Source organism: Sus scrofa, chromosome 11, assembly GCF_000003025.6.
Source record: "Sus scrofa isolate TJ Tabasco breed Duroc chromosome 11, Sscrofa11.1, whole genome shotgun sequence".
Lineage (NCBI taxonomy): Eukaryota > Metazoa > Chordata > Mammalia > Artiodactyla > Suidae > Sus > Sus scrofa.
In genome coordinates, this window is record NC_010453.5 from 78216622 (window position 1) to 78232482 (window position 15861).

Genomic DNA, 15861 nt, shown 5'->3' on the forward strand with positions numbered 1-15861 from the left:
AATAAACTCTGGACGGTACACACTGAACAATAACAACAACAATAATAACAATAATAGAAGGAATTGATAGTTATCGGTTTTAAAATATTGCTAGAGGGAGTTCCCATCGTGGCTCATCAGAAACACATCTGACTAGTAATCATGAGGACACAGGTTTGATCCCTGGCCTCCCTCCGTGGGTTAAGGATCTGGCATTGCTGTGAGCTGAGGCAGAGGCCATCAGCTGTAGCTCCGAATCGACCCCCAGCCTGGGAACTTCCATATGCCACAGGTGTGGCCCTAAGAAGACAAAAACATAAAAAAATAAAACAATTTAAAATAAAAAACCTGCTGTATAGAACTGGGAACTATAACGAGTCCCTTACAACGGAGCAGGATGGAAGATAAGGTGAGAAAAAGAATGTATATGTGTATGTGTGACTGGGTCACTTTGCTTATAGCAGAAAATTGACAGAACATGTAAACCAGCTATCACGGGAAAAATAAAAATCATTAAAAATAAAACTGAAATAAAATACTGCTAGCGAAGAGCATTAAAGAAAATGACACTTTCACACTAAAAATTTGGAAGGGAGAGACACGGAAGCAACCTACATGCCCACAGACAGAGGATCGGCTCCAGATGTGCATAAACACACGGACGCTCTGGACACTACTCGGCCGCAGAAAGGAATGGAATAAGGTCTTCTGCAGCAACACGGATGGACTTAGAGGTTATTGCATTAAGGGAGGTCAGAGAAAGACACGTATCTCAGAATATCACCTACATGTGGACTCTGAAAAAGTACAAATGAACTTCTTTACAAAACAGAAGCAGACTTGTGACAGAAAACAAACACGGTCACCAAAGAGGAAATGCGGGGAGGGAGAAACGAGGGGTTGGGGTTAACAGGTGCACGCTGCCATGTATAAAACAGATAAACAGGGATTTACTGTACAGCTCAGGGAACGCTTGCAAGAAGCTATAATGGAAAGGAGAAAAAGAATATAGACACATACACACATGTGTGTAAACAAAACACACTCTTGCATATGTCACTATACACAAGAAACACACTATTATAAATCGACTCTACATCCGTGTTTAAAAAAATATTTAAAAGAATCAGGTCAAAGGGAAAATACATAAAAACATGTCAAGTGGAGTTCCCGTCGTGGCGCAGTGGTTAACAAATCCGACTAGGACCCATGAGGTTGCAGGTTCGGTCCCCGCCCTTGCTCAGTGGGTTAAGGATCCGGCGTTGTCATGAGCTGTGGTGTAGGTTGCAGACGCAGCTCGGATCCCACGTGGCTGTGGCTCTGGTGTAGGCCAGCGACTACAGCTCCGATTCCACCCCTAGCCTGGGAACCTCCATATGCCGCGGGAGCAGCCCAAGAAATAGCAAAAAGGCAAAAAACAAACAAACAAACAAAAAACATGTCAGGTGACTCATCCATGGTCACTGTCCCTGAGAGCTCATTAAGCAGTCCTTGAGCGGCTATATTTGACTCCGCCTGTCGGTGCATACTGTGCTTTCTGTTCTCTCGGGTGGACCGCGACTGACGCAAGTCTATCATCCAAACTTCTCTCCATGGAAAGATTCCCCCTTCAGAGCTACCTTCACCCTAACACTGAGCAGAACAAGCATTTCCCCCAGCGAAGGCGCCCCGGGTGCCCCAGCAACAAACCACATACCTGACCTACGAGTCCAAAGGACCGGTCCAGACTCCTCTGGTCCGTGTACTTTCTGATCTTATTGTGTAACCACCCCAACTCCGCAAGTCTGACCGCCGTGTCCCTAAGAGACTTACTCAGGTTTGCCTGAAAAGCGAACATACCAAGAGTTAAAAATTCAAAAAATGTTTCAACACAACTAATTATTCTTCTTCTCAACCACACGTACTTTTATATCTGTATTTCTTACGCTTCAACCCAGGAAACTTTAACTGGTATACCAGCACTAAAGTGAAGACACGAAGCCTCTAGGAGACAGCTTCAGGGAGCGGGCGGGGAGGTAAAACACAAGACCTGGGCGCCACTGTCCCCAGGAGCGCCCAGCCAGGGCGCCCGGCGTAGGGGGACTGCCTGGGACATCAGTCACCTGGTGACTCAGCCAAGAGAAGCAGAAGGATGCAGGGAAGCCAGGACTGTGGAAAGGCAAGGTCAGGAGGACAGAAGCACAAGCAAGAAGCATCGTATGTGGAATCTGTATCGACGGCAAAGATGCCGAGACACCTGACGGGCAGGTAACTGTGGCGTGACCACGGAAGGATGCAGAGGCCGGCTGGAAGGGCAGCGGCCACCAGCGAAACAAGGCAAGGATGCAAGTGCTGAGGACGACGGCCCCCCAGACAAGGCCGCACAGGGACAAGAGCACAGCCTGACCGGGACTCCGAGTCTGCAAACCAGCTCTGTCACCCCCATCACCCCCTCCACCTCACAGCACTTACCTGGTCCTACTGACGTTTGACCTCTGAGCACTTGGGACGGGCTGGCAGCTACGTACCTTTCCCTCCACTGTGTAGCAGTTGTCAGCGTTGCTCATCTTGACATGCTTGCCGTCTATGCCCTGGAAGACGTACAGAATGTCTCTGACCAGGGCCGCCTCCGTAACCTCCACGGCACCTGCAACGGAGTTTCCACAGGAGAACCATCACCAAACAAGAGATGAATAAATTACAAAACACGGGTCGTCGCAGACTATATATCAGCAACCAGAACAAAATTTAAAAACTAAATAAATGAGTTTAAGGTGAAAAAGAACATGAAGTTCTAGGGAAAAGGATTTTCTGAAGAGGATACAGAGAGCCTATCATTTCTCTTCCAGAGTCTTTTAAAAAGACGAAGTAACATGTGGGAATCCGAGATGCAATCAAGGAGCAGCGCGGGACACACACACACACACACACACACACACACGGATGGGTCCTCATTCCACGTGGTGTCCAGAAAACTGGCTGAGCGCCCCACAAGCACACGAACCTGGCTGCGCCCGCACCTCCACCCCACAGGCGCTGGCACAGCACACGTGGGACAAAAAGCTGACTCGGGATTTAGGTGTGACCCTGTATCTGGACGACGAGGCAGAGCCCGGCAACCCAAGAGGCCAGCGGGAGGAGCACCTCGGGGCACGGCCGGGCCAGCGTCCAGGCGGGCAGCAATCAGCAGGCGGCCCGGGCCTGTACCCCGGCCGTGAGAGTGACTGTCCACTAAGTGCAAATGTGACCGACTGTCACTGCCCTTCTGCCTACTTGTCCATCCACGCCTGGGCGAAGCAGAAACCACCAAAGGCCTCGCGCCTCGACATGGGCGCAGGAAGCCCTGTGGGCAGCTGGACACATGGAGGCCATCCCACCAACCTAGGAGTGAGCCCTCATCGCGCCACCACGTGTCCCCATCCTCTGACCCAGCACTACCACCCAGCTTTCATACACTGCTGATCACAAGATGTTTTTTTTCCATCCATTTACTTGTACCGGCCTGCAGACACTGTCGGGCGGCGAGGCGGGACGCGAACAGGGCTCAAGAGGAGGGGGAGGGGAGCCGGCCTCGGGAGCCCCCGGGCAAGGCCTGCCAAGGGGACAGTGCCGGCCAGGACGTGGGCAGGGGGACACGGGGGCTGAGGGCTCTGAACCTCCCCAGGAGAAGGAGAAGCCACTCGAGGCTGTGCGCAGGGACTCCCGACCCGCGATTTAAACACGGGGGTCTCTGCTGTAAACAAAGCACGTCATCAAGGCCCTACTGCGCGGCCCAGGAACAGTACTCAGCCTCATTCTGCAATACCCTACGCAGGGAAGAGTCTAGAAAAGAACGGATGTGTGCGTGCATAGAACTGAGTCACCTGGCGGGACACCTGACACCACACCCCCGGGAAAGCTACTCCGCTCCGCCGCGACACGCGAGGCAAGCCGAAAGGAGATACCTGACGCCGAAAGGAGATACCTGACGCGGGGGCACCTTACTCACCAGCGGCAGCATCCCCTTCTCGCCTCGGCCGCGCCGCGCCGCGCGAGCCGCTGCTGGGGACAGCTTTCGAGGTAGTGGACGGCAAGGACGGCTGGCTGGCGGTCAGCGTCCACGCCAGGCGGGAGCCCAGCTGCTGCCGAAGACCATCGCCCACTCCTGGAGCCGGGAGGGGCTGCCTGCAAGAGGAGGGCCCTGCGGTCAGACGGCCCCCGGGACCCGCTCGATGCCTCGCTGCACCGGAGGACTGGACCGGCACCTGAGTGATAGCACCAGCCGTGGCTCCCGGCCCGGGGCGTCCACCTGCACACGGCTTCCCAGCAGACAAACCGAAACCTACCTGGCTTTTCTTCACAAACACAGAACAGACGTGACCCACCTTGGATTCACTACTAGTTTCACCCTGAAAATTAGCACTTTCATTCACTCAACAGTTGCTGAGTTAAAAAATCTAAAATACTGTCCCCTCTTCCCTGTCCTTACTGCCCGTCGGCCTTCACCAGCACTTGATATGAAAGAAATAATGTAATCTGCAATGAATTTTCAAAATGTACACCTTGGAGTTCCATGGTGGCTCAGCGGGTTAAGAATCCAGGGTTGTCACTACTGTGGCACAGGTTCGATCCCTAGCCCAGGAATGCCACAGGCACAGTCAAAAAATTTTTTTTTAATTAAAGGGAGTCTTGAGCTTACTTCAACGCATCCGAGGTCAAGATAGTTGTTTTTGTTTTGTTTTGTTTTGTTTTTTCCCACTGCCCCTCCAGCACAGGGAGTTCCCAGGCCACGGCGCAGATCCAAGCCACAGGTGGGCCCTACACTGCAGCTAAGGCAACACAGGATCCTAAACCCACTATGCCAGGATCCTAAACCCACTATACCTGCATCCTGGCGCTGCAGAGATGCCACCAATTCAGGTGCGCCACAGCAGGAACTCTCAAGACAGCTTTTAATGATTTGGAGAACGTGGAGTTCCCGTGGTGGCAGAGCGGAAACGAATCCGACTAGGAACCATGAGGTTGCGGGTTCGATCCCTGGCCTCGCTCAGCAGCTTAAGGATCCGGCGTTGCTGTGAGCTGTGGTGTAGGGTGCAGATGCAGCTCGGACCTGGCGTTGCTGTCGCTCTGGCGTAGGCCGGTGACAACAGCTCTGATTAGACCCCTAGCCTAGGAACTTACATATGCCGTGGGTGTGGCCCTTAAAAAGACAAAAGAAAAAAGAAATAATAATTGGAGAATGTGTCGAAGCTGCTCTTTGAGAGCTAAGAGCCTGACAGCTGATCTCTAATGACATATGTTTTGACAACTGCAACAAAAATAGCACTTCCTGGGGCTGCGAAGCACAAAACGAGAGTGTCGCCAGCACTGCGGCTGTGGAGCAGGAGCCCTGGCTTGTACGGGTGGTCCTCCGGCTCCTTCCGCGAAGCCCTGGCGACGTGAGAGAAGGAAACTGCCCGGCCTTCCCCTGATATTGAGGGGGAGTCAGCAACACTAAATGAAAGCTGTCTTTCTGAATACAGTTCTAAATCTAAGAAAAATTCTAAAAGACCACTTGAGTGCAAAGTTCTCTGCACAGTTTAATACCATGATAACAGTTTTTCAAGTACTTATTTTAAAGGTGAAAATCAAACAGTCTGTTTACTCCCTAGGCAGAATATGAGCTGAGATTAAACTTCAGAACGCACATGCTGTCTTTCTAGAACACTCGGCTCGGGTTAAAGTCCACACTGCGTGCAGCGTCTCTACTCTCTCGGGACTTTAACAGAACTGCACTGAGTCCCACAAGGACCCGAAGCCGCTGTGCTCAGGAGGAAAGCAGCATCGGACAGCGAACCCTTGGGCCCTGCTCTGGAGAAAGACCCACTTTCTGACAGCTGCTTGAACGTGACCCAAGTGTGAACACCGGGAGCCTCGCCCCATGCACTCCCGCACAGCCCCCGACGGCGCTGACCCGAGGCCCTCCTCTCCCACGCGCTGCTCACACTTGGGCAGGCGGCTGCCCCCGGGGCGGCTCCGGCCCAGGGCCTGGGGACAGTGCACACGCAGCCAGGGACATGCGCTGAGCCACGGGTGGCACTCCCGCCACGTCCAGGGGAGGCTGAGCCGGCGGCCTGACAGCAGCCCCTTCCCAAGAGCTAAGAACAAACACAGCGCCGAGCAGGGCCGGAGCGGGGAGAATTCGCACCCAGGTCACATCTGCGGGACAGCACCTGGGGCACTCCAGCTCTGGGGACAGTGTCGGGAGCGGAGCAGCCGCGCAAGGACCAGGGTGCCTGCTGTCCCCATCTGGGGACCCAGCGTGAGCCATTACCCGGGGAGGAGGGCGGGCGGTGGTGGCGGCGGGGTCGGGCCGTTGAGGGCATAGGTGCCCAGGCTGCTGACGCCACTGCTGCCCGCGCTGCCCGCGCTCTGGGCCGACGGCGCGCCGCGCTCCTGGTAGTTCAAGGGCAGAGACTGCGGCCGGGCGTAGTAGTAGGGAGTGGAGTGGGCGTCCCGCGGGAGCGCCTGAGCGAACAAGGCGGCGTAGCCGGAGACCTGCAACACAGCCGGATCGGGTTACTCAACGCCTCCCCATGGGAGGTTTCGACCAGATTTCCGTTCCCGGGCTGTAACTGGAGTTCCTACACGCAGCGCTCAGAGAGCACAGGCTCGGGTTCGGACCGCAGCACAGCCAATATCCCAATAAAACAAGTCACACGAATTTTCTGATTTCCCATGGCATCTAAAAGTCATGTTTACACCCTGCTGTGCTCTAGCAGGTGTACAGCAGCACTCTGTCCAAAAAGCAATATACATACCTTAATTAAAAACAGCTTATTGCTGGGAGTTCCCTTCCTGGCTCAGTGGTAATGAAAGCAACTAGGAAACATGAAGACACAGGTTCGATCCCTGGCCTCGCACAGTGGGTTAAGGATCTGGCATTGCTGTGGCTGTGGTGTAGGGTGGCAGCAGCAGTTCTAATTCAACCCCTAGACTGGGAACTTCCATATGCCACATGGGCAGCTCCAAAAAGCCAAAAAAAAAAAAAAAAAAAAAAAAAAATCTATTGCTTAAAAATGTAACCATCACATGACAATGCAGTTGCCACAATCCCTCAATTTGTAAAAAAATGCTATATCTGCAAAGCACAATAAACAAGGTATGCCTGTATTTATTAAATGATAAATTAATATGCTTGAAAAAGTCTCAGAAAGTTTTTGAATCTCAAAACTCCCACATGGTCTGATAACTAAACATTTCATGCAGAAGCCAAGAAAACTAAAACTCAAATAATTCGTCAAATATTTTTAAGTGTGGCATTATTGCATAATGAAAGAATGCTCACTACTTGGCCTAAGATTTTAAATATAAATTCGACTTTGTCACCCACATTCAACTTTTTCAACACTGAAATTCCTGCAGCAGAATGCTTTCTATACCAGCCTCTCCCAGGCTCGGACCAGCAGCCCAGTGCTCCTGCAAACACTGCACAGGTTGCAATGAGCTCACGGATACAAAGCTGTCACGGGTGTAACAGTGAGTGACATTTACGACACCTAAAAACGGGAAAATCCCAAAAGGTCTTCTAACTCTGAGCATGCTGAAGCTGTGCTGACATTAAGAACTTTATACAGTAAAACCTGAAGACTGATAGTCGGCGCTCTATTTAATCACTGCTGCGTTTGACGTACACCAAGATTCTCGGAAACACAGCACACTGACTACAAACGCCCTACAAACAAAAACAAAAGACGAAGACATCCCTTGACCCTCCGTGACTGCCCAGAACACCGGACACGTTTTTCTGCTCTTCTCGTTCACCGTCTCAAGCACAGAAGCTGGTCCCCACCGAAGTCTGGCACGGCTGCCCCGAGACCCTGGGCTGGGAAAACAGTCTCTCACCTTGCTCGGCTGCTTGCGGGGATCTTCACTGAGGCTCAGCAAGAGGTAGAGAATGGACCACTTATTTTTCAAAACTCCCTGTTTAGAGAGAAAACATTAAAAGAACAACTTGTACAACTCCCCGGTTCCACCTTCTTCTCTCCTAAATTACCGCATTTCCAAAGAGGAACGCATCTCAGAGCTCCCTCGGCAACACCCAATCTAAATCTGCTCATTCTTCAGGCCATGCACGTGGCATATTCCTCATCAAGGCCAGACTCCAGCGCTCAGCTAACCCCAAAGTCCCAACAGCAACATGTGCTTAACTTACATTTTCCTAAAAGACGGCAGTTCCTCCGTGAAACGGTACTTATAACAAGCAACTTCCCAGTGATTTTAAGAAAACTGCCATCAGGAGTTCCTGCTGTGGCGCAACAGGACAGACAGTGACTCTGCAGCAGCAGGGCACGGATTTGATCCCTGCCCGGCACAGTGGGTTAAGGATCCCCAACAGGTGGCAACTGCGGCTCGGATTTCACCCCTGGTCCGGGAACTTGATATGCCGTGGGGGGCCCAAAAAATGCTTAAATTTAAAATTAAAAAAAAAAAAAGTTTTTAAAAAAGAAAACTGCCCCTTTATCTCAGTCCTATCTAGGCCATAAAAAGGAGCACTGGAAAAAAAGAAAAGAATTCTAAAGCGCAGGCCGTCGGGCTCGGCATCGCTCATTCCTGAGAAACTCAAGGTTCCCAGGTTCTGGGATGAGCAGGTCACCGCAGTCCCTCGGTTTCTCTGTAAGGGTGTCACACGGGTTCACTCACGCCCAAAAGTCTCACTCCGCTGACAGACAACCTTGAGCGGCCGCGCCCCCTGCCCCCCAAGGCGCTTCATCCTGGATTTGCAGGGGGCCCGCTGCACTCGCTGCACTCGAGGAGCCCTGCCTTTGCGCTGCACCGGCCAGAAAACGCAGGTCCCCTCACTTCCAAGACAAACGGGAGACGGGCGCTCACATCACACGCGCTCATGGCCACGGTGTAAACAGTCTGTGCAAGTTTCACTAGAGAATAAGCTAATCCGTATTTAAATTACATGGATTAACTTAAAAATTTCTGATGCTATCCAGGTTCTTCTACAGCCTGAATCACAACAATTTCACCCTCGGGTGTGGCTGGTTAACTGAAGTCAAGGCCAGCAGAGTCTTTTATGAAAATAAATAGGTTAGAAAATCCATGCATGTGTGAGTATCTACACCCGATCACAAAACATTCAAAGCAACTTTTTTTAGGTTCTTCACTGTCACAGCCCAAATTACACCCCGACGGTGAAAAGGTGTATTGGCGAGGCGAGCCCTGCTGTCACGTGGAGAGCCCGGGCTTCCTCGCAGGAACCAACCGAGGCTTCGGGCCGGGCGCTCAGCGCGTACTAGTCTGACCACCCCCGCGGCGCTTCGTTCACCCTGGTCAGCACCTGAGCTTTCAGTCCGGCAAGAACCTGCCTCCACCCCGAGCCCCTTCAAGAGGCTCAGGCATCTGCAGGTAAAGGCCACTTCCCGGCAGGGAAGAGGCGACCGCGCTCCCAGCGCCAGCAGCCTGGCCAGACGGCGCGGTGCTCCGACCGGCGGGCTACCTGCGAGTGAAGCTTCCTGTGCAGTTCCGAAAAGAGCGCCGCGTCGGCTTCCCGTCTCTGCCGAGTAACTGCAAAGTTAGAGAGGGAGCGTGTTAGGCACCACAAGCCACGTTCACCAGAGTACGTCGCCAGCAGGAACAGACAGCCCTGGCGGCAGAGAAGGCCGGGAGGACGAGACAGTGTCACCTCCGCCCCGGAACCTCATCATCTCCCTGGATCCGACACTGGCGAGACAGGTACAAAATCAGGCTGGAGTCAAAGAGTTGATAGGAAAATTAGCTCAAGGACTAGACTGACCGGCTCCTGCAGCTGCACCTGTCAACAGTCCTCCGCAGCCCGTGAGGCAACTGCCACGCCTATAGCTGGGTCACAGGGCACCGGGCGGGGCCACGGGAAGTGACCTGTCTCTGGAATCCTGACTTCAAGGCAGTAAGAGAGGTGTACCCTTCACAGCAGTGTGACTTAAAACGCCCACTCTTAGCATTTTGCAGAGCAGCCACAAATCTGGAAAGGGAACGGTCTAGCAACACAGCCTGATGTTGGGGTTCTCGCTAATAATCTACACTATAAAACTCATCGGAAGTGGAACGAGCATCAGGAACAAGAAGAGTGTGAGCGCCCGTGTGTCTGTGTGACACCCAGAAGGAAAACCCGTCCCCACAGCAGCAGACACGCTGCATGTCCCCCAGCCTCCGGTAAGACACGCGCTTAGTGCACCAAGCTCGGCTCATCCCGGTCCAGCCCCGCCGATTTAATCAAGCCACCGCGGCCCCAGGCCCGCACACGCCCCGGCTCGGCTGCACTGCCGGCTCTGAAACAGGCTGTCCACACAGAGCCCTGGCCAAACACGGCTAACAATGCACAGCCAGAAACCCAGCCACGAAGAACCACCTCCTAGAAGCCGCCTTTGCGACCACCCGTTTCCTCTGGGCAGGGAGAAGGCACAGCCTCACAGCCAGGCTGCTTCTCAGAGGCAGAGCTGTGAGACGACTGGCCCCTGGAGCCCCACCCTCCAGCCGGGACCAGAGCCACTGTCACCAGTGGGGCCCTGGGCTCAGGGGCCCTCCCTCAGACACCCCGGGACACACAGGGCGGCAGCACCCACCCGCCCGCCTCGCACAGTGGGAGAAGGCTCGTAACCAGCTGCTTAGACGTGGAAACAATGTTTAAGGCTTTTGGCGTCAGCTCAGAATTACCGTGTTCAAACTCTAAGCTCTGGAGTACGAGATGTTTGGACAGGGAGAGTCCACAGAAGCAACATCTGACGCACTGACTTGTTTAAGGCTGCCGAGACAAGATCCTATGCTATCTGGTCAAAAGGCTGCCGTATTAAATGCTGAGAGTCGCAAGATGGGCGGGAAGTCACAGTGAGTCCTTTTATCTCCTCACACTCTTGAACCAAATTAGGTGGTTATAACAGTACTTAAAACCACCCCTTCCACTAGGGTCTAATAGGAGAACTGAGTCGTCCGTACTTTCGTCTTTTTTTTTTTAGGGCCTCACCCACAGCATGTGGAGGTTCCAGGCTAGGGGTCGAATCAGAGCTGTAGCTGCCAGTCTACACCACAGCCACAGCAACACGGGATGCAAGCTGCATCTGCGACCTACACCACAGCTCACGGCAACGCTGGATCCTTAACCCACGGAACGAGGCCAGGGATCAAACCCGCAACCTCATGGTTCCTAGTCGGGTTCGTTTCCACTGTGCCACAATGGGAACTCCGAGTTGTCTGTATTTTTAACATGTGTTTTTATATACATGTAATAGTCCCTAATATCTTAATGTGCTTGGGAACTACATGTATACACACACATATAGACGTGTGCGTGTGTGTGGGTGTGGTGTGTGTGTGTAGTTACGTTTTGACAAGCAGAAGAATGCAACATGTGATAACACTCAGGAAGAATACGTACGTTCTTTCTTGATTTTTTCAGCTACTAGAAACTCATCTCTTTCAACAGTTGGGGCAAAGTTGCTGCCGATGACTCGCACGGCATACTGGAACTGCTGGGCCACGTCGGCTGAGAGGTAAAAAAGGCTCGAGTTATTCCCGATCAGATTAGGTCCTGATGGCCTGAAGCTCCCACTCAAGACGATGCCTGGTCACGAGCACCCACCTGCCATCTTCCAGAGGTCTTTTTTTTTTTTTGTCTTTTTAGGGCCGCACTTGCAACATATGGAGGTTCCCAGGCTGGAGGTTAAATTGAAGCTACAGCTGCTGGCCTACACCAGAGCCACAGCAACACCAAATCTGAGCCACATCCCCAACCTACACCACGGCTCACAGCAACGCCAGATCCTTAACCCACTGAGCAAGGCCAGGAATCGAACCCGCATTCTCATGGATTCTAGCCAGATTCATCACCACTGAGCCACAACAAGAACTCCTAGAAGTCTTAACTGAGAGGAGAGAAGAGCCACCAGGAAGCAGAATGAGGGACTAAATGATCAAAATCATTTAAAAAAGAAGGGAGACAGCAACAGGCCAGAAAGGTTGCAAAGTCCTAGGAGACAGAAGGCGAAATGGAGTGATAACCATAAAATAAAAGGAGCAGGAAGGACACAGCCCAAAACACGGCGCAGACACAGATCGCAAGTGGCTAAAACAGCCAAAGCGGACGATTAACTCACGGACCTCCAGATAAAGAGGCTGGCTTACACAGACGTGTGCTTTGCTCCCTTCCGAAACCCCACTAGGAGCTCCCGCTGTGGCTCAGCAGGTAAACCCAACGAGTCTCCATGAAGATTCGGGTTCGATCCCTGGCCTCACTTAGTGGGTTAAGGATCCGGTGTTGCCGGGAGCTGTGGTGTAGGTCACGGACGCGGCCCGGATCCCAGGTTGCTGTGGCTGTGGTGGAGGCCGGCAGCTGCAGCTCTGATTCAACCCCTAGCCTGGGAACCTCCCTATGCCGTGGGTGTGGCCCTAAAAAAGACCAAAAACAAACAAACACCCCACAAGGACAGACCATTAAGTACAATTTTCAAATGACACCTAAACCTTTAAGACTTGGATATACACATAGGCGACATTTAGCGTACATTGTAAGATGCACATGATGAGCGCTAGCGTATACTGAACAAGTATGGATTCTCCCAAGCAGATCATCGAGGGAAGACTACGCTTTATTTGGAACTTCATCAAGAGCTCGTCGTCATCTTCAAAAATCATAAAACCCACAGCAACACCACCCGTGGTGCCGGAACCCCAGGACAGTGCCCCGGTCTCTGCCAGCCTGGTGGCGTGCACTGCCCCCCCAGGGGCATAGTTAGAAAGTTATAAAGTGTGAAACCCAACCATTGCCTCTGGCAGAGCTGAAACACTGTAACGTCATCCCAGGTGCAATTAGGTGACAGACTTGGAGAGCCTTCTCCTGTCACTGCTGGCACTGGGCTTCAAGCAACTCACAAGTGTTAGAACCTATTGTTGTAACAACGGTTACACTAACTTCACAAAAATGGCAAGCGCCCTATAGCTAGGTGCTTCACACCTGAAGATCTCTTGAAGCCAACCACAAAAAAAAAATTTTCATACTTTATCAGAAACTAATTAATATAAAATTTGCATTAAGAGTAACAAGTGTCTCAATGCCTCAATTTCATAGTATTAAAAAGGCAGTAAATTATAAAACCTTGGAGTTCCCGTCATGGCTCAGTGGTTAACAAATCCAACTAGGAACCATGAGGTTTCGGTTCGATCCCTGGCCTCACTCAGTGGGTTAAGGATCTGGTGTTGCCATGAGCTGTGGTGTAGGTCGCAGGTGTGGCTCGGATCTGGTGTTGCTGTGGCTGTGGTGTAGGTCAGCAGCTTCAGCTCTGATTCAACCCCTAGCCTGGGAACCTCCATATGCCGCGGGAGCAGCCCTAGAAAAGGCAAAAAGACAAAAAAAAAAAAAAAAAAAAAAAAAAAAAAAAAATATATATATATATACACACACACATATATATATATAAACCTTAAGGCCAATTGTTTGCAACACGTCATTAGAAAATGAAGTCATTAACTAAATGTTCTACTTACTTAACAGGTAAAATACATACCAATGAAATTTTTTTAAATCTCAAACACTGTAAAGGCAGCAATTAACATTGCTCTTTTGTTCACTAAGCTAGAACATATTAAAACAGAACAAGGCAGGCTTTAAAGACAGAAATTCTCCAGGAACAGGAGCATGATTTGGAATTACGAATCTAACTATTTGGCCATCTCAGCTGTCCAGAACAAAGAGAGCATCATTTTAGTGGATTTTACGATACAAAAAGTTTATTCTGAGATGATCCCCTCGGGATTGCAAGACGGCTTAGGTACTGTTTTTTCTGCTCCAGTTTAACTGAGGTCTAACTGACATATGACGCTGAACAGGTTTAAAGAGCCTGTTTCCTCTTAATTTAGACACAATTCTAAGTGGAGAGAGAAGAGGGTGCAGAACATTGCTGAAAAGAAGTGTTTCAGCCTCCGGGAATGGGTGAAGCCACGTCAACCAAAAGAAGCCTCAAGTGTTAAAAACTTTTTCAACTGAGAAACACGAGGATACCTCGCAATGAATGGTCTTCAAGGTCCAGCTGTGACAGTGGAAACGGATGAAAGTGGGGTCTACCCCTGGAGGGAACCTGAGGGCCCGCTGGTGTGATGAGAGCACTGGTGGAAACATGAGGGAGTTGTGGCCAGAGACTCAGCTCCCTCGCCCCTCCCACTGTCAGGAACACCAGCTCAGAAAGGCAACTCCAAGTGCGGGACAGACAGACACACACGGAGGAGCTGAAACAAAAGCAGGAGACAGCCAAGCTCCACCCCCCCAACCTCAAGGCCTCTGTAGGCTGCCCAGGGGCTGGAGGAACCTCCCTCTCCTCCCCCAGGTCTGTTCAGGTGGCCTCAAGCCTTCCTCCAATATCCCTCAGCTCTGCTTTATCTTTCCATCACAGCAGCAAGAATCGACGTTGTAAGATCACTAATTTTACCATGTCTCCTCCACTAGAAGGCAGGACCCATGGCAGGAATGCCCGGTCTGTCTACCCCGCCAGCACAGCACGGTGCCTGCAGGTGAGGAACCCAAAGATGCCTCAGATGAATAAAGTGACAGAGCGAAACGTGATAAACTTCAGCAAGAACTGGGAGAAGTCACTGCCACTGAATGGTCTGACACCCCCTCCCCATTCACCTTTTGCTCCTAAGGCTACCATAGTACATCAGATAAACTCTGTACACAAACTATAACGAACCATGAAATGTCAAAACAGTCTCCACTCCTCAATTTTGTTTACCGCCTTCCTGCCAAAGTTGCACAATTTCTTTCCCACATCATGGTGCTTAAGGAATATGTAACCTAGTTACTTCAGTTACCCAGACAACGCCTTCAAAGCTCATCCCCTCTCCCCCCCACCACCCCACCGCCAAAACAAACCATCAAGAGCTTAGACACCGCGCCACTTTTTAGAGTTCCACGACCACAGAGCGGCTTTACATCCTGTGCAAGACTGGTGCGGCACTGCACTCGCTCTGTGAACTCTGGGGGAACGGCTTTACATCAAACTCAACCCTCATTGTAGGAAATGTGGCAGGTAAGAGTCATAAACACCTTCGCATAAACACCCAGGCCCGCTAGACTTTCCTAACGTTAAAGGGACACGGCGTGGCCCGCCACCACCTGCACCTCCTCCGCGGCATCACCCTCCGCGTAGCCACGGGCAAGTCACCCGGGCCGGCCCGCCGATGTGCACCCAGACCGGCGCGGGAGTGTCGGCCCGGCCACGCGACCCAAGGAGGTGGACGCGTGGCCGCGGACAGTCCTCCCGGCTGCACTCGGGCGCCCACGCCGGGAGCGGTGACTCAGCCGCCCGAGCCCGGCCTCCTCCCCCGCCCCGAGCTGCCGCGCCCCGCAGGCCGGCCCGCCCCGGGGTCGCCCCGGGCCCCGAGCCGCCCGGTCCAGCCCCGCTACCTTCGCTCTTGCCCAGGATCCGGCAGCACAGGTTCTGCAGCAGGACGTTCGGAGACTTCTGGTCCGGGGTCGCCATCCTAGCCCGGACCTGCCCGCGGGGGCCCCGCGGAGCCCCCGGCCCTCGCCCACTCTGCCCTGAGCCTGGCGCACCCCGGAGACCCGGCCGCCGGCGTCTTCCCCGCGCCCCGCGGGCTCCCGGTGCCCCCACAGGCTAAGGCCCCGCGGGCAGCGCCGGCAAGAAGGGCGCCATTTTAACGGAACCCGCCGAAACGCGGGCCCCTCCCACAATGCCCCGCTTCTTCCGGGCGCTCGGGTCCGCGGTGCGCCGGCCTAAGGGCTCCCCTCGACCGCGGCGGCCCAGCCGGGAGAGTTCCGGCTCCAGGTGCCCCAAGCGTTTTCAGGTGTCGTCGAAGGTCAGTTGGCCATTTACCTGCTCTGAGAGTGCCTAGTGCCCAGTAGCGCCTTTAGAGGCCATGACTTTTTAAAAAGTCATTGGTTCGAAT

At 52.6% G+C, this 15861-nt stretch overlaps 1 protein-coding gene across 1 annotated transcript in view; it reads right to left on the minus strand.

The window, feature by feature from the left end:
* The window catches only part of TUBGCP3 (tubulin gamma complex associated protein 3), a 41528-nt gene extending 25897 nt beyond the window's left edge, over window positions 1-15631 (minus strand). The window contains exons 1-8 of the mRNA XM_001928111.4: window positions 15359-15631; window positions 11339-11446; window positions 9425-9492; window positions 7822-7899; window positions 6251-6474; window positions 3947-4122; window positions 2487-2605; window positions 1676-1801 (exon numbers count right to left, since the gene is read on the minus strand). Coding sequence (XP_001928146.1) covers window positions 1676-1801; window positions 2487-2605; window positions 3947-4122; window positions 6251-6474; window positions 7822-7899; window positions 9425-9492; window positions 11339-11446; window positions 15359-15434 — 975 coding nt within the window. The 5' untranslated portion in view covers window positions 15435-15631. The remainder of the gene's footprint in view (window positions 1-1675; window positions 1802-2486; window positions 2606-3946; window positions 4123-6250; window positions 6475-7821; window positions 7900-9424; window positions 9493-11338; window positions 11447-15358) is intronic.